The 17477-nt window shown below is 47.2% G+C and overlaps 8 protein-coding genes across 8 annotated transcripts; 3 read left to right on the top strand and 5 right to left on the bottom strand.

Moving 5' to 3' along the window:
* Positions 1-829: 829 nt before the first annotated feature.
* CTRU02_206269 (het domain-containing protein) lies at positions 830-2769 on the top strand (the record flags this gene model as incomplete). The annotated part of the gene is made up of 2 exons (XM_070204687.1): positions 830-1174; positions 1438-2769. 2 exons carry the CDS (start codon positions 830-832, stop codon positions 2767-2769), a joined length of 1677 nt encoding a protein of 558 aa, XP_070061791.1.
* Positions 2770-3555: 786 nt separating this feature from the next.
* CTRU02_206268 (uncharacterized protein) lies at positions 3556-4709 on the bottom strand (the record flags this gene model as incomplete). Its single annotated transcript, XM_036728134.1, has 2 exons — positions 3556-4598; positions 4658-4709. The coding sequence occupies 2 exons, from the start codon at positions 4707-4709 to the stop codon at positions 3556-3558; spliced, it is 1095 nt and encodes a 364-aa protein (XP_036580248.1).
* Positions 4710-5668: 959 nt separating this feature from the next.
* Positions 5669-7129, top strand: CTRU02_206266 (uncharacterized protein; the record flags this gene model as incomplete). The annotated part of the gene is made up of 1 exon (XM_036728135.1): positions 5669-7129. The coding sequence occupies one exon, from the start codon at positions 5669-5671 to the stop codon at positions 7127-7129; it is 1461 nt and encodes a 486-aa protein (XP_036580249.1).
* Positions 5807-6142, bottom strand: CTRU02_206267 (uncharacterized protein; the record flags this gene model as incomplete). The annotated part of the gene is made up of 1 exon (XM_036728136.1): positions 5807-6142. The coding sequence occupies one exon, from the start codon at positions 6140-6142 to the stop codon at positions 5807-5809; it is 336 nt and encodes a 111-aa protein (XP_036580250.1).
* A 1040-nt stretch (positions 7130-8169) lies between the features above and the next one.
* Positions 8170-8452, bottom strand: CTRU02_206265 (uncharacterized protein; the record flags this gene model as incomplete). Its single annotated transcript, XM_036728137.2, has 2 exons — positions 8170-8215; positions 8271-8452. 2 exons carry the CDS (start codon positions 8450-8452, stop codon positions 8170-8172), a joined length of 228 nt encoding a protein of 75 aa, XP_036580251.2.
* A 3155-nt stretch (positions 8453-11607) lies between these two features.
* CTRU02_206264 (binuclear zinc transcription factor) lies at positions 11608-13752 on the top strand (the record flags this gene model as incomplete). The annotated part of the gene is made up of 6 exons (XM_036728138.1): positions 11608-11806; positions 11888-12131; positions 12186-12402; positions 12462-12764; positions 12842-13558; positions 13618-13752. 6 exons carry the CDS (start codon positions 11608-11610, stop codon positions 13750-13752), a joined length of 1815 nt encoding a protein of 604 aa, XP_036580252.1.
* An 87-nt stretch (positions 13753-13839) lies between these two features.
* On the bottom strand, positions 13840-14997 carry CTRU02_206263 (transposase; the record flags this gene model as incomplete). Its single annotated transcript, XM_036728139.2, has 1 exon — positions 13840-14997. The coding sequence occupies one exon, from the start codon at positions 14995-14997 to the stop codon at positions 13840-13842; it is 1158 nt and encodes a 385-aa protein (XP_036580253.2).
* A 993-nt stretch (positions 14998-15990) lies between these two features.
* Positions 15991-16947, bottom strand: CTRU02_206262 (beta-lactamase-like protein; the record flags this gene model as incomplete). The annotated part of the gene is made up of 1 exon (XM_036728140.1): positions 15991-16947. One exon carries the CDS (start codon positions 16945-16947, stop codon positions 15991-15993), a length of 957 nt encoding a protein of 318 aa, XP_036580254.1.
* Positions 16948-17477: the final 530 nt, after the last annotated feature.

Raw genomic sequence — 17477 nt, 5'->3', positions numbered from 1 at the left:
ATACGGAGGAGGGCGCGAGGAGAGCAGGGTCTATATATCTGACGTTGACCCAATGCCCTTGTCGAGCAAGCGATGAATCCTTGCTGTCACACTCCGGATTAGTCGATTAAAATGGAGCGGCTGGAAGGTGGGCTGCCCTACTCCTTGATGACAACCAGATCGGATAACGCAAGCCACTGGATACTCTGATGCTTTCAACTTCATTCAATGCCAATCTCACAGTTTTGGATTGCAGAAGCGACAGACTGTCATAGCCAGCGGGAACAGGGATACAGTATTCTCACTTCAAGCGCATCACACTTTCATGCTCGTGTGTGAGAGAGGGAGCAGCGACATTTTCCTGGAAACCCCGCAAACATACGGAGTAACATCATGACCAAAGTCCCGAAATCACTCACCACCCACCCTCTAGCATCTCCACTTTCCGCCATTCCCATAGCCCTTGTTATCCCGCAATCCTCTCCCGCCCCCCTTGACCAGAAAGAGAGAGGCTGACCATCCTGCGCAGGGGTATTCTAGGTGCCTAAACAAAATGTAACACCGTTCGCTGAACGGAGCAACCCCGGTATTTCTACTGAGCTCGCACCCACGGCCAATCCTATCGCTCGTCTAATCCTGATGCCATGCTTTGCGGAAACTCTCACGCATGCAAAAAGGATTAGGCAGCATTGGTCCAATTCACAAGCAATGTGTCAGCTTCTAAAAGTCTTGTATGCCGCACCACACCTGCATTTCCTCCCCACAAAGACGACAAGAATACAGAAATAATATTTCAAAAAAATCATTTTTTGACAAAACCGCCGTCATGGGGGGACGCATTCATGCCGCGATGCCTGATTCTCGCTCTATCCGGGTATTCACCTTGTATCCGGGAGTCCCCAGCGATCCGCTCCGTGGCGGGCTAGAGTTTGTGAACATCGACAGCGGTGCTGGCGCTTATGAAACCATATCTTATGTATGGGGAGATCCGTCAAAAACGCATGGAATGGTCTGCGATGGGGTCGAAGTGTTGATCACCAAGAGTCTTCATGGAGCGCTTACGTGCCTCCGCCTTCCTCATGCATCGAGGCGGCTTTGGGCTGATCAGATTTGTATTGATCAGGAAAATACTGAAGAGAAGAGCAGCCAGATCCCCCTGATGAACGTCATTTATCGAAATGCAAAACACGTGCTGGTGTGGCTGGGTCACGATGAGCAAAAGGTTGCGAGAGCGGCGTTCGACTTGGTTTCTGACCTGGCTGCAACGTTCGCTGATAGAGAAAGACGAGCAGCATTTGATCGCCGTCAAGCGGAGAATTCAGCCTCTTGTAATGATTCCCATGATATGTGGTCTCCACTAAGGGCACTAACAAGTCTTTCATGGGTAAGAGGACATATGATCAAGGGGCCGCCAGTGGCCCTCAATTTTGTCATCATCGATTAACGGCTTGATCCCAGTTTACCCGAGCTTGGATAGTCCAAGAAATAGGCACTCGAGCACCCGCGACACTTTTTTGGGGCGACGTATATATCGAGTGGGAAGTTTTGCACTCGGTCTGCAAAGATTTAACTGACTACCATCATCTCCGAAAAGAAGTCGACATCCAGACACCTAAGGTCAAATATATGTATCGCCGCTTCATAGAACCAGACCGTTCTTCACGGCATGCCAACCGCTTCAGCTTTCTATACGAGCTACATAGAGCCCGGCACCTGATGGCTTCCGACCCCAGAGACAGAGTGTATGCTATGCTGGGTCATTACTCAATCCGAAATACCCCAAACCAGGAGATAAGAGCTCTGAAGCCAGATTACTCCAAAACCTTGGAAGAGGTTTACAATGATGTGGCAACCAGAGGCCTGATCGGAGATGACAAATCCCTCCTGACACTGGCTTCCGTCCAGCATAAGACGGTACCCTCCAAGCAGCATGCTTTAGAGCTGTCCAGCCTGGACTATTCTTCCGTGTCGCCCAATAAATTGCCGTCATGGGTCCCTGACTGGCGAACGTATCAGTCACACATTCTCTCAGAACCGACTAGCCCGCACCGTGCCAGTGGAGCACTTAGATCAAGCCTTCAAGTGGACGGGTCAAGCAAGACTATTTATATCAAAGGGGTAATAGTTGACACCATAGCCGCGCATTCTAAATCCTTCCAACCCCGCGAGTTTCATGTCAACGGTTCCGAATATTCGAATGTCATCGAGAAAATTTGGCGTGAGGTATGTGAAGAGTCCGACTTTGACCTAGCAAGTCGATATCTTCCTACAGCACGTACGACTTCCCAACAGCAAGACAAGGAGAAGGGCCTAGAAGATGGCAAAAGCAGTGCAGTCTTCGCATATCTTCAGACACTAAGTAACGCTTGCGTCGCGGTTGCGTGGCAAGACAATCAACCCTACGAGTCTGCCTCAAAGGACATGTGGTTAGCTCACGGCGCAGCGTATCTAGTTCGTGCAGCTGGGAAGTCTTGCGCCATTTCAGAATCTCTCCGAGATTTGGCGAAAGCTGGGGATGCGGCAAAGTGGGCGCGTGCTGCAAACGGGGCGTCAAGAAACCGGGTATTTGCTAAAACGAAAGACGGCTATTATGTCCTTGGCCCAAAGACGATGGAGCCAGGAGATATTGTGTGTGTTTTGTTGGGGGGCAAAATGCCATTTTGTTTACGACCTTGGGGAAACAAATACTTGCTCCTTGGAGAGTGCTACGTACACGGGATTATGAATGGGCAGGCGGTGGATGGATCTCGTGGAGAAGAGATGACAAGGACAGTGTTTGAGATAGTTTAGTGAGACTTAGTGGTGAGGGAAATAATTCACGGTAGATTAACATGTCAAGAAACCATATAAGTGTGCCTCGGTACGAAAAAATCGAACGCGGATGTGTTCTTTAATACGAGGCCATTGTCACGTTTGTCATCTAGAGCCGCGATATCTACTTCAGACGAAGCTTTAGTGAAGGTAGTTGCATAAGAAGAATGTTTGGCGAAGAGGCAAATATGTATTGTCAAACCAGAGCCAGGTCTACTAAATATAAAGTGATGATCTGGTTGTTCTGTGCTGAGAAAGGAGCTATGCCAACACTGAACTATAAATTACTACCGATATCGGTATTGGATCATCTGAAGATGGCTTTTAAGACGCCACTTTTAAATCCGAATGCCCCTGAAAGGTGAGTTTTTGACTCGATTTATCGCAAAATTTGGTAGAAATCTCGAAGATTACCTCTTTAAGGATCTACTTACGGCCCATGATGTTCTTTCTCTGTTCTGGAATGGGTTGTATTTAGATTTATGATCTTTTCAGTTCTTTGGATCTTGCTTATGATGTCGAATCTTTGGCTGACATAAAATATCTTTTGTTTTCTAAAAGCTGGAATATCAACTATCTTCGTCCGAGAATGATCATGCCAATGACCAGACCTTGTTGTTCACAAGTTTTGAGAAAGTGACGATGATGAACACGCTCTAGGTATCTAATAAGAGGCGGGGTTTTGTATTTGGATAGCCGATAATGTTTTTCTGGTGGTTCTACAGGCTAGATATAGGTCCAAGTTGTCCACTAGCTTGCCTAAATTTACTTTCCCAAAAATGTCCAGATCCTCGACTTCACACCACCCAAGAGCTGTTTGAAATTGATTCCTAATACGTGCGTCTGAGTCGGGTGATTTGCAAAATACTCGTCAACTGTCTCCTTCGGTATTATGACAGCTACAGGATCAACGCTGACCCTCGTTTTTCTCACCAGTTCGCAAGCTTGTCGAAATATTGCCTCCGTGGTCTCTGGCTTCGAAGTAGGAAGTTGATGAATTGATGGTAAGAAACAAGCGGTATCAAAACCGCCATTGTCTCCAAGCATATGGTCTTTGAAGATGGGATAAACTGATTTCGGTTGGTTGACTGCGCCTGTGTTGCGTGTTTGCAACTGCCTTCGCGCCGCGGTGATCCACAGCGGCATGCCGTCACCAAGAACGTCTACTATGACTTGGTAACCTGTGCATTCGGTGACACGCTCGCCACTGGTGAGATAATGTCGCTCCGGTGTTGCAGTAGTCCTAACTTCCAAGCTTCCCAAATCCAGGGCAAATTTAGGAAGCCCGGGAACTTTCCCCTTTCGTGCATCCAAGGATAAATCATCGCGGCTCCGAAACTCGAAAATCAGATCCTTCATGTCCCATTTTCTGCCACGTAAGATATCAGGACAGCATATTATTGGCAAGCGTGTACATGAAGTAGAAAGTTTGATCTGATATTCGTCTCCATTATCAGCTTCGAAGAGGGGAATTCTACATATCCCAAGGAAGTCGTGCACTTTGAGGAGCTGTGCAACGTTTTCTCGGTGCGACAAATGTAACTTTGCCAGCCAGTTCTGAGTTGTTGGTTCTTCGTAGAGCTTGCCATTTGCAAAGGTATCGATCCCTGTGTCAAGCCAGTCATGGAACCAATGCCACTCTTCTCCAGGAAGTTCGAACGGATTCGAGTAGTAAACTCGATCCATATGATCTTCATGTCGCTCAAGGGTCAAATCCGAGTCATCCGAGTCATCAGTGTCATATGTGTCAGCATCCGACAAACTAGACCTTCTGTCGCCCTCTTGCAAGGCTGGGGAGCTAAGATCTACTGAAATCGAGCCGTGAGCCACGTATGAGTCGTACGAAGAATCATATGAGCGAACTGACCTTTTTCTACACTTTTGCGTGTCGAGCTGGTCTGTTCCGCGGCAGAGGACATGATGAAAAGGTAAAATTGCGGGGATTCTGAGCTGGTGTTGATCAACTGGCTGCGTAGTGATTGAGACGCTTTTTACCGGAATATCGAAGAAAGAAAGGGTTGTTCGAAGTTAAGAGAGGCTGTTTGGTTGAGAAAACATTCCACTCTCAATTATAACTAGGAGGGTGCGGGTCTGTCCTGCGTCAAGGCTGTACTTTGGGCAGCGCCTACAAGCACTGTATGATTGGCTGGTCACTTCAGGTTCCTTGTAAACGACATAGGTACGGTATTTTTAGAATGGCCCTGGCTGCGGCGGCAAGTCGCGCTTAACATTGCTAGAGCGTGACCTCGCTCCAACGACTGCTCTAATCCTTGCAAATGCTGTGTTGCTTGCAGCCAACATGTCATATTCGCAGAGCACTCTGCTGCTGCTCACTGAATTGCAGCTGTGTTGGTTCCAGATAGAATGACTGGCGTATCGCTGCTGATGTTGGTAGCACTGGGTAACATCGGCCACTGGGCCATTGCTACGAATAACTACGGCACAGCGTTGCAGCAGCCGCCCATGCCGCTTTCTGATAACCAACGGGCCTGCAATACCCTAACCGCCCTTCTTTCGTTGTACGTTGGCAATGAGAGATGCCGTGCTATTAGATACTTAACTCGTTCGCCTACAGTCTTGTTCATGATGTCCCACGTACTGCATGTCTCTCATTTCACCCGTGCTTCACTTTATGGAATCTGTGTCCTTGCTACCAAAAGATATTTTCTCAATTATCGGTGTATACGCTACTTTTCATATGCCAACAATTACCAGTAAGTATTCCAAAAAATAAAACACACTCTTTCTAATGCAAGGCTCCTCTTATTAACATGTTGTGCTGCAGTTACAAGTGCTCTGAGTTAGAACCCGGCAAGAGTCCACTCCCATAGACGTTGGCTACATCCAAGCCAGGTCAATTCTGGTTTCAACAGCGAAGATGACATCGAGCATCAAAGTTTCTAAATTCCCAAAGTCGGGTACAAAATTTTCTGAGAGCATTGACGAAGTCAATGCGGCCGAGCACAATTTCAACGTTATATTGCAAGCTGGCCGCGTGGTGTCCACGAAAACTCTACTATCCCATTTCGCCGATGGCATGCAAATCAAGCGTCTTGAAGACATGGTTGCCGATTTTCAAATTATTTTCAGCATCATAAGACGAGATATGAAGTCGCATAATAGTTCTGTCGATTTCACCGGCATGCGAGTGGCCGACAAGAATGTCGTGCTTCCGAGGCACATTACAATCGACCGCTACGATAACATCTGCCCGTTGACGCTTCTCCTCCAAATCATTGCCGAGAGCCTCAACAAACTGCGGATTAATGTTCGCCCCAATGATTGGAGCAGCTTGAGACCTCTGCGAGATGTTCTTGTTGGGCTGCAGCAACGTCTCAAAAAGGTTGAGCATGGAAAGGGTTTCTTTCCCGGTCTAGCGCCGTGCATCATGCTTCACGAAGAACACTCCATCTTTACTGTCGCTGCGACTTCAGCTCGTTACATGCGTCTGCAGGCCCTTGATAGCTTCGGCAGAGACGCTAGGTTCAGACATATAGACACGATGAAGGCAAGATGCACACCCGAAGCGGCGAGACGCATGACTGAGATTGAGAGATTCTCAAATGATATACGAGCACATTTGGCCGTTGATGAGGATGAGAGAGACAAAACATGGCATAATTGGGAAAATCCTTTCCGGACCGAGGCAAATCGTGCAGTAGTCAATGGTATGGGAGCCAGCTTCGAGCCTCAGGGAAAGTATAAGGTAGCTTGCGTGCTCGACTACTGGCGCTTTCGGATGCAAAGACCACAACAGGCCGAAGCCGCAGAGCTAGCTGTTCTTGAGGCAGAAATAGTAAAGAAGAGAGGTATCAGTGGAGCGACATCCTGCGCAGAGTGGGATTTATGGATCACCAAATTGTCCAGCCCTTCGGTTCAACCGCAGCCGCCCCTTCAGCCTATCCCATACAAAGCAGGAATGCCAAAGTCAGGAACATGGGGCACACCTTTACACCTACCACCACCTCCAGCTGTCCCTCAACGAGCCGCCGTGGGACCTTCATCAAGGGTAGAAATGTCGTCCGCCTACCCTCCACCGATTGGCTATCCAAGCAATGTCACTCCAGGAGCGAGGAGAGAGCAGAGAAACCCTCACGGACCAGGGACATGGCCGACTTCAACAGCTATGCCCCCTCTTCCAGGCCAACCTCTCCAAGCTGGGAGGCGAGACGCTGGGTCTAGGATGGGTTCAGTGGCCATTGGCCCACATGTCTATCCCAACACCAGCCCCTATGGAGCACCAAGAAGAGATGAGAGAATCCAGTCACCATCAGTATCCAGCGACGGGAAGAAGACAAATGGCAAAGCTAAATCAAGGGGCTGCTTTGGATTTCTGTAAACGAGTGGATGTTGTTATTGAGGTAGAGCAGGCGCAGGCTGTTTGTAGTTAGCAGACGGCAGTGTCTACCTTTGAACATTCGGCATTGTGTGATTGAGTGGCCATCTAGCTGTCATGTTTAAGATACCTGCTACTTGGACTATTAAAATTGGCCAAGGACCTGCAATGTACCTATATCGCTGTTTTCTTAATACAATTGTTCCAGCCCGGCGCTAGAACATTGCAAACATTGTAACGGCAGGGTTTGATGTCACTCTGCACTTTTCTTCTGTAACTACGTTGTCATCCCCAGAGACTTACACTCACTATGTTGTTAAAGAAGAACTGTCTTATTCTTAGGCGTTTGCATCGAGCCTAGGCGTATGATTCTAACTTCATTAATTGAGGTGTTCGTTGAAGTCTGGTTGTATGCCGACATTCTCGGCACAGATCGATAATTCATTTGCCAGCCACCCCGGAACAGGAACGAAAAGACGGGTTCCTGTTCTTACAGTGAAAGCCATAATGTGTACTGCCAGCAGATGCCCGGAATATAGAACAGGTTATACGCAGCATGATAAGTCATTACCCTGCTGAAGGCCAGCTTCGATGTTGAGGGGGTTGAGACAAGTGAGTTTTCTGCCCAAGCACATCCACACTTCACTATGTGTAGCTGCTGACGCAGCTACGTGCTGTCTCACTCATGACAATTTCATTATGCAGGAAACCAGCAGCGGCCGCATGAATTGGTTGTAATGCTCCTAGACAACTCAGTCTTTGATCACTATTAAAAGTCATGTCTCACTACTCAGGGGCCCTTCTAGGGAAACACGAAGTTCAAAATAAGTGTGGAACATTGATAGGCCCGGGAACATTCGTCAATCAAGTGGCACTATCTAGGTCAAGGCTGTGGTGACAGAAACTCAGACGCTCAGGAAGTCATAGGTTTGAATTCGGTCAATTGTCAACGCTATCATGTCCCACTAAAACATGGGATTCTAACGACGCTCTGTAATTCGTCTATTCATCATTGATTCATGGACCCTAAACCCGCAGCGGTATTAAACACCAGCGCATCCAGTGTATTGCTGCACGGCAGTCGCAGTGCTAAGTGTGCGTTAGCTACTATTGCAACGGTAAGATGATAATGGACAAAACTCACCAACCAGTGATGCAAGTAGCATCCTTATTGCATGCATTGATGCAGGCTACATGATCCGCAGCAGCCTTTGTCTCACAGGTGGCGATGTCCCCGCCCTCCTTATCACCGCCGTCTTTGGCATCGACTGGCATGGCAGTTGCGAAGGAAGCAGCGAAGATGGTGAAGATGATGGAAAAGCGCATTGTGAAAGAATTGGTGATTTTGTTAAATAGAGGCTTTGGAGTGTATTTTCAAGTTTTCAAATTTTTGAATCGTGATTTCGTGATGGTGTGATGAGTTTCTGGAGTGCTTATTTGCGAGTTCTCTTATTCGTGTTGGTGTTGATGCTGATCATTCTAAGTCAGGAAAAGATGGGTTCGACAGGATGATTATATACATATTTTTTACGACATTCAAATAGCTTTTCTTCCTTACAACGGGCTTCACTAGGTCTGCGAATACGATTACGTCGTCCCGTCAGATAAGGTACTTTACCGCCCATCCGGCACATGCATAGGCCATGACGGCTAGGATGCCGACGCTCCCGCTGTCAGATCTAGGGAGTGGCAGCAGATGACGTCTGTTGGCACTTTGATACTCGCATTAATCTTCCGCTTTGGGATTTACAAAAGAGGGGATGTGAAAGCCTAATGGAGTAAGTCCGTTACACCTTCGATTGAGTAGGACTCGACTGTGGCACACAGGATATGGTGGCTGCGCTTTCAAGCAAAAGATGGGACGACAAGGTCATCTATACGTCAAATACAGGGTCCTGAAAGTTTTAATTCCTAGCTAAGAGGGGGACTTGTGATAGGTAGGTGACTTTTGCTTTAGACGAGACGTCAAACGGGCGATCAGCAACGGGGATGGGTCTTCTAGAATCGCTGGAACTTCACAAGCAGCCCCCACGACCGCAATGCCTCGGACCTTCCGCAAGAACCTCGACACACGTGAACTAGGCCGACTCCGCCCAGACTATTACATCAGTGCGGCGTCCCAAGTCGAATTCTCCGCTTTTCTGGAAGGTTCAACGTTTGCTCGATTGGGCAATGCGATCGTGGGGACTACCAAGGACTGCGCTCCGGTGGGATTGGGACCCTACATGGATACAATAAGCTGCACTATGTGATGCGGCATGCTGGAATACTACGGTTACAGTAGTATGGAGTCCACCTGATTCCCAATCATGAGGCTGAGACTGGTAATCCAGATCTCTGAATACAAGCGTCGATACACACATCTACGCTACGACTAATGTCCCAGTGGTGAGATTATGTCAATAGACAACCGAGGAATATGTAACATGCATAGTTATTAGTTGATCAACAAACCTGAGAAACACCATAGAAGAGAGAGAGTTCCTCGTGACCATTGACTTTCCGAATGGCGTCATTCCCCGATCGGAGGCGAAGTCCATCGGGGAGGAATCCACTCCGGCCCCGTTGGCATGAAGTTCCGGCACCCCACCCCACCACGAAGCTGCTGAGCCTCGGAGGCCTCGGCAGGAACTTGATATTTCGTATGATTACCCATATGAGCCCACCTCTGGTAGCTGTTCGAGACTGATCCCATAAGGCGGAATTGAGGACTGATGTCCTAATTAGGTTTTCTGACGCCACTAACTCCACAAGCCGGCCCTTTGCAAGTGAATCTGGGGTCGCTTACTAGGTGATCTTCGATTTTCCTGATTTCTCAATAGTAAGCTTAAGCAAGAACCTTGACCTAAGTGGGTTCTGTAATGCACGCAAAGGATGTTCATGCCTTGGATGTTACCCATTGCGTCAACCAACATCAACAGGGTATCAACTCAAGCTGCCCGTCAAACTGCTGCAGTACATTACATTGAAAGAGGCCTAGGTAAAAGACCCCCATTGTCGGTTGTCATACTATCCTAATGCAGCATTACGGAGTACACGAGCGTGGTATCTCAGTGCACTCTAGTCTCTTGCATATTGCAAGCTTGACGCCGCATGAGACTTTTGGATTGCCGTAATGGTTCATCCTCCCAATAGTGCGATCGAGACGAGAAGCATTTTAACTTGGATTAACCAAACTGGATTAATACGCAATAACGATGCTGGCTTGGTGAAAAATGTTGCCAATGTGAAGCTAGTATCGTAGTGGGATCATTCATTATGAAGGCGGATATTCGCTACAAGCCGACCCCTGTCATCGAGGTGTCCAAAGGCCAGACCAGAGGAACCATAGGAGTTCTCGAGAATCTTTCCTAGCTAAGATAGCAAAATTTAGGACCTTATCTTATCCTGCACAACATAATACTAACATCTCAGACGCCACATGGTATTTTTCTTAACTCAATTGCTCAGCTATGACTCACCATCTTTATTATTCAGTTTGTCTAATACGTGGTCATGCTTCCAAGGGACGCGGATGCAGTTGTGGTGGCATAAAGCTCCACGGCCTCAGACGCCGGAGCTCCGTTGTTGCAAGGACTTGCAGCCGCATTATGCTGCTTTGGAGCAATTTTCCGTTCGTGTCCATACAGATATACCGAGACATCAAGGTGGGATGAACCATCAAATCGTGCTTACGAAAAAACCAGTTTCTTCAGCGACTGCGAAAGTGAAATTGACTGAAGTCCCCTGAAAAAGGGTGTAAAGTGATGACACCTTTAGATATTCGCTGGTCTCGCAATAGATGCCGTTTTCTCTGCTACTGTTCTTCATACCGATGCATGGTAACAGGCGATCTGTCTACATCTAGTTGTCATTGCAAAACCTATCACTTCTTTGTCAGCAAAGTTAAACAGGCGATCCGCTTTGGGCATGATCATTTGTCAAATGAAGATTAGCCTGTCTCGCAATTTTGGGACTTGTCGGACTCGGAATTAAGGTCGTTTTGTCATTTTCGACATTTCAATTTCAGCCCGAGCGCCCCAGTTTGTGTTGAGGGGACGTAAAATTGGTAGGTGTAAAAGTACGATAGCATTTAAGAATAGCATCCTAGGATGTTTATCTTTGCAGCTTTTCACCCATGGAACTTGGGTCATGGTCGTGGTATCCTCTTCGATTCGGTCCGGGAGGGATCGCTCGGTCTCGCTCCATGACGCCATTGGCTCACATTCGAAACTGTGGGTCCAGTGTACAAGTTCGCACTTCATCGGAGACCGGCTCTACGCATTCGTCAAATGATATTCATCTACGGCGTAATAGGCAGTGGCATCTTACGTAGAATGCAACTTGTGCATTACTCGTGTCTTAAAGCCTGTATTATGTAATCATGCTCGTGCAATCATGGGATGAGACTTCAAAGAAATACGGTCTGCAGTTTTCGTAGTCGTTCATGGCCTCTCACCTCGAAAATGAAGTCACAAAACGGCAGTCAGATTGATGGATCAATGGCCAGGAACACCGGCGAGAACATATCTGCCACCCCATTTTCATGCCATCAGTGCCGTTATAGGAAACTGAAATGCGATCGAATACGGCCTTCCTGCGGCCGCTGTGTTCGGATCGGAGATGCCTGCGGTTACCCACAAGTAAGGCGAGCAAATGTGGGAAGAAGGAAACGGGTTCACGAACTAGAAACAAAACTAGGTAGGTAAATGACTTCGAATTTTTGTTTCCTTTATACGAAGAGCAGCTTCACTTCGAGAGACATTGGCTGATACCTGTAAGATCAACTCGAACGCTTGGCGAGAGGCGTTGAACAACCGAAAGCTGCCCAAGAAGTCACAGAGCAACAGGGGGCTTTCGACGATTCCAGAGACTTCATCATCAACACTGAAACCTTCAACAGTGAATCAACAAGCGCAACTCCCGAGCCCAGCCAAAGTCACTCTCAAGCAGACAATTATTTTGCAGAACTGGTATCAGTGGGTTTGTTCGAGCAACAACCCTCCATAGAACTTGTCACATTCTTGTATAGTATACTCACCACTTTTCCACAATCAATTCAACTAACTTCAGTCCTCAGGGTGAATAGTTACTTTGAAAAATGGCATTATGCTGCTCCCATGTTTCAGCAAGATCGGTACATGATGTCCTTGTACTTGCCACCTCATATGCGCCCGCCAATGTGCCTTCAATACATCATAATGGCCCTAGGCGCTGATATTGTCAAGACACATCGCCAATTAGCAATCCCCTTCTACCAGCGGGCTAGGGCTTATATCCAGTCCGACGAAATGAGAGTAAGTTGGCAGTGTGTATCCGCTTTGTAGGCGTACAATGTATCTCACTGTAGTTCTAGGGCGAGGGCCAATTCTTTGCCACACTTGCACATGCCCAGGCTTGGAGCCTGATTGCGAATTTCGAAGCCCAGCAACTGTTTTTCGCCCAATCGTCGATGAGTCTCTGCCGAGCAATTAGAACTGCTCAGATGCTGGGCTTACATCACATTGATAGAGATAGCATGGAATCTCTACCTTTACTTGCGCCGCCAGCGGACTGGGTTGAGGCAGAGGAAAGGCGTAGGACTTGGTGGGTCATTTATTGTTCTGACCGGCTAGTTTGTGGCAGTACCGGCTGGCCAGCCATGATCGACGAGAGAGATGTAAGAGACTCTAACCCATACACTCCCACGCGCTGCGCCGGGGCCATACTCTATACTTGATGTTTACAGAAACACAGCTTCACACACGACTTCCGGCTTCAGAGAACGCATTTGAAACGGGCTCAGAAGAGCCCACGAGTTACTTGACTAGTGTATTACACCAAGAAGGGCAAGGATTCTCACCGTTCGCCGGCCGAGTCCTAGCTACATCTCTTTTCTATCAAACTTTCCAACATTCAACACAACTTCCTCGAAATGGAGTTTGCAGTGACGTCGACATAAGCTTATACTGGAAACGCCATCACGAGATCGACAATGATCTAGTTGCGCTCCTTCAAGGTCTTCCGGGTGACCTTCAACTTCCATGCAAGATACGCTGTCAAAACGCAACCTTCGTCAACATCATCATACAAACTTCGATTATTTGCCTTCACCGAGGAGTGTTGTCAAGCACACAAAGACTAGGCTTATCAGAACAAACAATACGCCAGAGCAGAGGGAGGCTCATTGCTGCTGCAGAAGAACTGCTCAACATCTTCAGAATGATGCCAGACGTCAACCAGGCGCTAAAGAACCCGATGCTCACATTTTCGGTGTACACCGCCTCTCTGGTTTTTCTTGATCAGCCGGTATCGGCAGATCCGCATTATCAACGACAGGATAGCCTGAACTTCATTCTCAGAATCATGATGCTTGCTGCCAAGACATGGGATAACCCGGTAACCGGCTCAATGGCTGCCCAACTGGCTTCAGATATGCGGCAACGTGGGATAGATTCTCCAGCAGTAGAGAAGGTAAGCCAAAGCACTTTCATTACCGATTAGTTGGTTTTAAGTAACATATGGGCCGTCAGGCAAAGGAAATGCCACTTCAAAGGAGCTTAGTACCTATTTTTGCCAAGGGAGATTCTCAATCTTCCAACTTTTTGTTTCAGCTCACAAGTCCCAATTCTGGAAGTACCTTGAGCTCTACTTCGGATAATCTATAAATAACGTCGCACACCCACTTCTCGCACACCCCCACATTTCGCACACCCATAAATTGGGTCATCATGAGGTATTCATCAACTTCATAACTATAAGTCTGATTCGTCTCCTGCAACTGTGATACTATCGCCAGTTTTAATAGGTAATTCAGGCTCGCTAGATTCATCTGAGCTATCCTCAATTTCGCCAGCCTCAATTTGGGCTTTGTGAATTGCCTCAATGTTGGCAAACTTCGAATTTGGGCTCATTTGGACCTTACGCCGCTTCCGTACCATTCCAGCCTCAACTTCTGCTTCCAACATTGCAATCTTCTTCTCTGCTGTAGCCAATTGATAGTCCTTTTCATCAAATCCCTTTTGAACCTTCCGAAACAACAGTCGCTGCGTTTGCTGATCTTTATCCAACTTGCTGAATAAGCTAAGTTGATCATATAGATCAACTGTCTTCTTGGGCGTTGACCAGGCTACTATGGATGTAGCAGATGCCCAGTTTTCGTCTTTTCCACCATCAGAGGCCCTCATAGGCGTAGAATAGCCTGGCTTTGAGGGCTTGGAAGCATTCTCAAGCAGTAGAGGGCTCATGAGCGGTCGAGCTATCGAAATGGGCCATAGTCCTGTTGCTTTCCAGCCGCTTCTGATATTCTTGCTTGAAAATGCCATCTGGCGTGCTTTTCCATAGCAGGTAAGAAAGTTCCGTTTGCCTACAACTGTAGAATCGTTGTGTTGAATGAGGTATCCAAGCTCTTTTCGATAGGTCGCCTTGAGAGGCCCAAAGACTGCTTGGTCTAGAGGTTGGAGAACGTGGGATGTATGTGGCGGTAGGAAAAGGAGATATATCTTGTGTTTATAACAGAGATACATAAATTCTGTTGTTTCATGACTGCCATGACCGTCTAGGATCAATAGTCTCTGCTCAGAGGGATGATCAGGCTTAGTCAGAGGGATAAAGATGTTCTCAAGCCATTCCACAGCTGTAGAGTCTGAAGTCCAGCCATTCTCAGTTGCTGTGAACTTCCAACCACTGTAAATATCACGTTTATGGATATCAAGAGGAAACCATTGTTGTTGAACCGATTTCCCTCGATAAATAACAAGTGGAGGAAGCGCCTGACCAGTTGCAGAGACACACTCAAGCATAGTTGTCCAAGCCCGAGACCCAGGCTGTTTTTTTCGCATTGATGAGCTTTCTGATGATCCCAGTACTAAGCCATTTGATCCTCTGCCTTCTAGAATACCAGTTTCATCCATGTTATAGCGATGATGTGGTTTGATCGCCTTGATCTCTGGAAGGGCGAGTTGTTGAAACCATTGCCTGATTACATTAGTTGAGGCCCCATTGACACGCTTAGAATCGATGGCTCTAGCTCTATGAACCTTGATTGATGGATTTCTCTTAATAAAGAACTGAATCCAGTTTCTCCCAAGTGGCTGGGTAGTGCCTCTGATGTCTAGGATTCGCTGGGCAAATTCCTTGAGTTGTTGATGTGTTGGCGGCAGCCCTAACGCCGCCTGGATACGCACCCATTCAGCTAAGTGACTTTCCTGTGCTGGAGATAGCTTCTGGAAGCTAGAGAAAGCTACATTTCTTGCCTGTGAACCCTTTAATCGAGACTGGAGGGTTGATGGTGGAATTCCAGCATCATGAGCTGCCTTTCGGACACTCTGCCCACTTGCAACTGCATTGAGAGCTTGATTGACTTCTGTTTCCGTATACTGGCCCATTAAGCGTATAAGAGTAACTATTCAAAGAATTATAATAATCGCTGTAAAAGTGGTGAAGATATTAAAGAATGTTGAAGAGGGTAAAATTCTACATGAGCGATTTATGGGTGTGCGAAATGTGGGGGTGTGCGAGAAGTGGGTGTGCGACGTTATAATACGTATGATACACAAGGTTGTGGAAAATAACAAAAGTTTTGAACAACAGCCGCTAGAAGTTGACCCAATCCAATCTCTGTCCCAAGCACCATAACCTGTGACATCTCTGTCCCCAGCTTATTGGGCGACAAGTGACGTGATATCGTTTTCTTTCAATTAATAAGCCTATGCGGGAGGAGCTTGCCGGCCAAGGTCTAGCTAAGACAAGGACCGCGCGGCAGTGCCGCATATGATGCTTCCAACGTATCTCTAGCTTACTATGCTTGCTTCTTGCTTCATATTTTCCTGCAAACCAACGCTTCTTGGACTAAAAACAAGTGTATTGAAATAAAAAGAACCCTTTTCCCCATGATAAAGACTAAATTAGTTCCTTACGCGTCGAAACAGTGCAATAAGGAATGCAAAGAAGGTTAGAAATGAAAGCAAAAGCCCAAAGATCCCAGTAGATGCTGGCTCTACATCTCGAGATGATAATCCTGGTTTGTAAACAATCTTGTTCTTTAAACGCCAAGCAGCTTTTGGATCGTGGGCTGGCAGCAATACTACCGACCGCTGTTTTGAAAACTCCTTCACTTTCCTCAAAGATTCAATAGCAAGATGCGGGTTGCTATTGACGCCGTCAGTAAGCTCTTGATCAAGCAAGTCTTGATCATAGGTGGCATCTCCAAGGAGGAGGTATGTTACATCTTCCCCGTATACGATCAAGGATAGATGACCAGGCACATGACCAGGCGTGTCAATGGCAACAACTTTGCCATCTTTGGTGATTGGATAACTACGGTTCCAGAGCCCAATCGGTCCTCCTGTCGGTTCAATGATCTCGGGTGCGAAACCTTTAGGCCATTGTCCGGGAACAGCACCTTCCATAGTGGCATGAAATGGGCTTTTGTAAGCATCCCAGTGCTCAGAGGTAATGTAAATCGGTGGCCCAATAAGATCCGGAAGCCCGTCGCCATGATCATGATGCAGGTGAGAAAGAACAACAGCTTTCAAGTCCTCTGGTCGAAGGTTGTTCTGTGCGAGCCGGGCACCAATTCCTTCATGCTCTCGTACGTGGATATCGACAGCCAGATGGTAGAAGGGCATCCAGATAGGGAAATATCCTGGTTCCATAGTGCGAGGCGACTCCCCAGAATCAAATAAGATGTATCCCTCAGGATGTTCGATAAGATACGTATTGATAGGCAACGGGATCGTCCATGATCGATCGAGCGCAACCGACAGCCGGCGCAACCATATCGGCTTGTTGGCTGTTTGATAACGGTGGCTGGGTCGGATGCGGATAGTTCCAGTTTCGAGGATTTTAGCGTTTATCCCCATTGTGTACTCTGGAAAGTTTCAAAGTTCAGAGGCAGAAAACGGACTTGTAGTCTGGTGGGTGAAAGACAGAGAAAGAGAAGATAACACAAAGTTGTAACCTGTGAGTTTGTGAAGCTGTGGTTCCCTTTTGGTCTTTGTGGTGGACTGCGATATCTTATAACTGACTGTAGCGCGATTTCAAAGAAAGCCCAAGGCTGCGATTTTCCAACTGTAAAAACGCAATTTTGTATAAAGGTTGTTACAAATTGATTTATATCTTGAAAGTCCAGTTCCAGAAATGGACCCTCGGTGCTCTTAATTACCGAGCTACCGTTCCCATCGGGCACGTAGATAAGCAGATTCACCATGAAGCCGCCCCCGAAAGAGAGAATGAACGAGTTATTGGTTTGTCTAAAATTGCCCGTCTCGAGTAGAAAGTGTGTTGTCTTGCTTGCATTTGGGTTCATGCCTCAGTAGTTGGGGCTGTCACGTCAAGAAGCTGAGATTGCGTGGAGCCATGACATGATGTTGGGTGGCATTTCTAGTCTAGA

The sequence above is a fragment of the Colletotrichum truncatum genome, assembly GCF_014235925.2.
Source record: "Colletotrichum truncatum strain CMES1059 chromosome Unknown Contig_0003, whole genome shotgun sequence".
NCBI lineage: Eukaryota > Fungi > Ascomycota > Sordariomycetes > Glomerellales > Glomerellaceae > Colletotrichum > Colletotrichum truncatum.
This window is presented reverse-complemented; position numbering and strand designations above follow the sequence as displayed.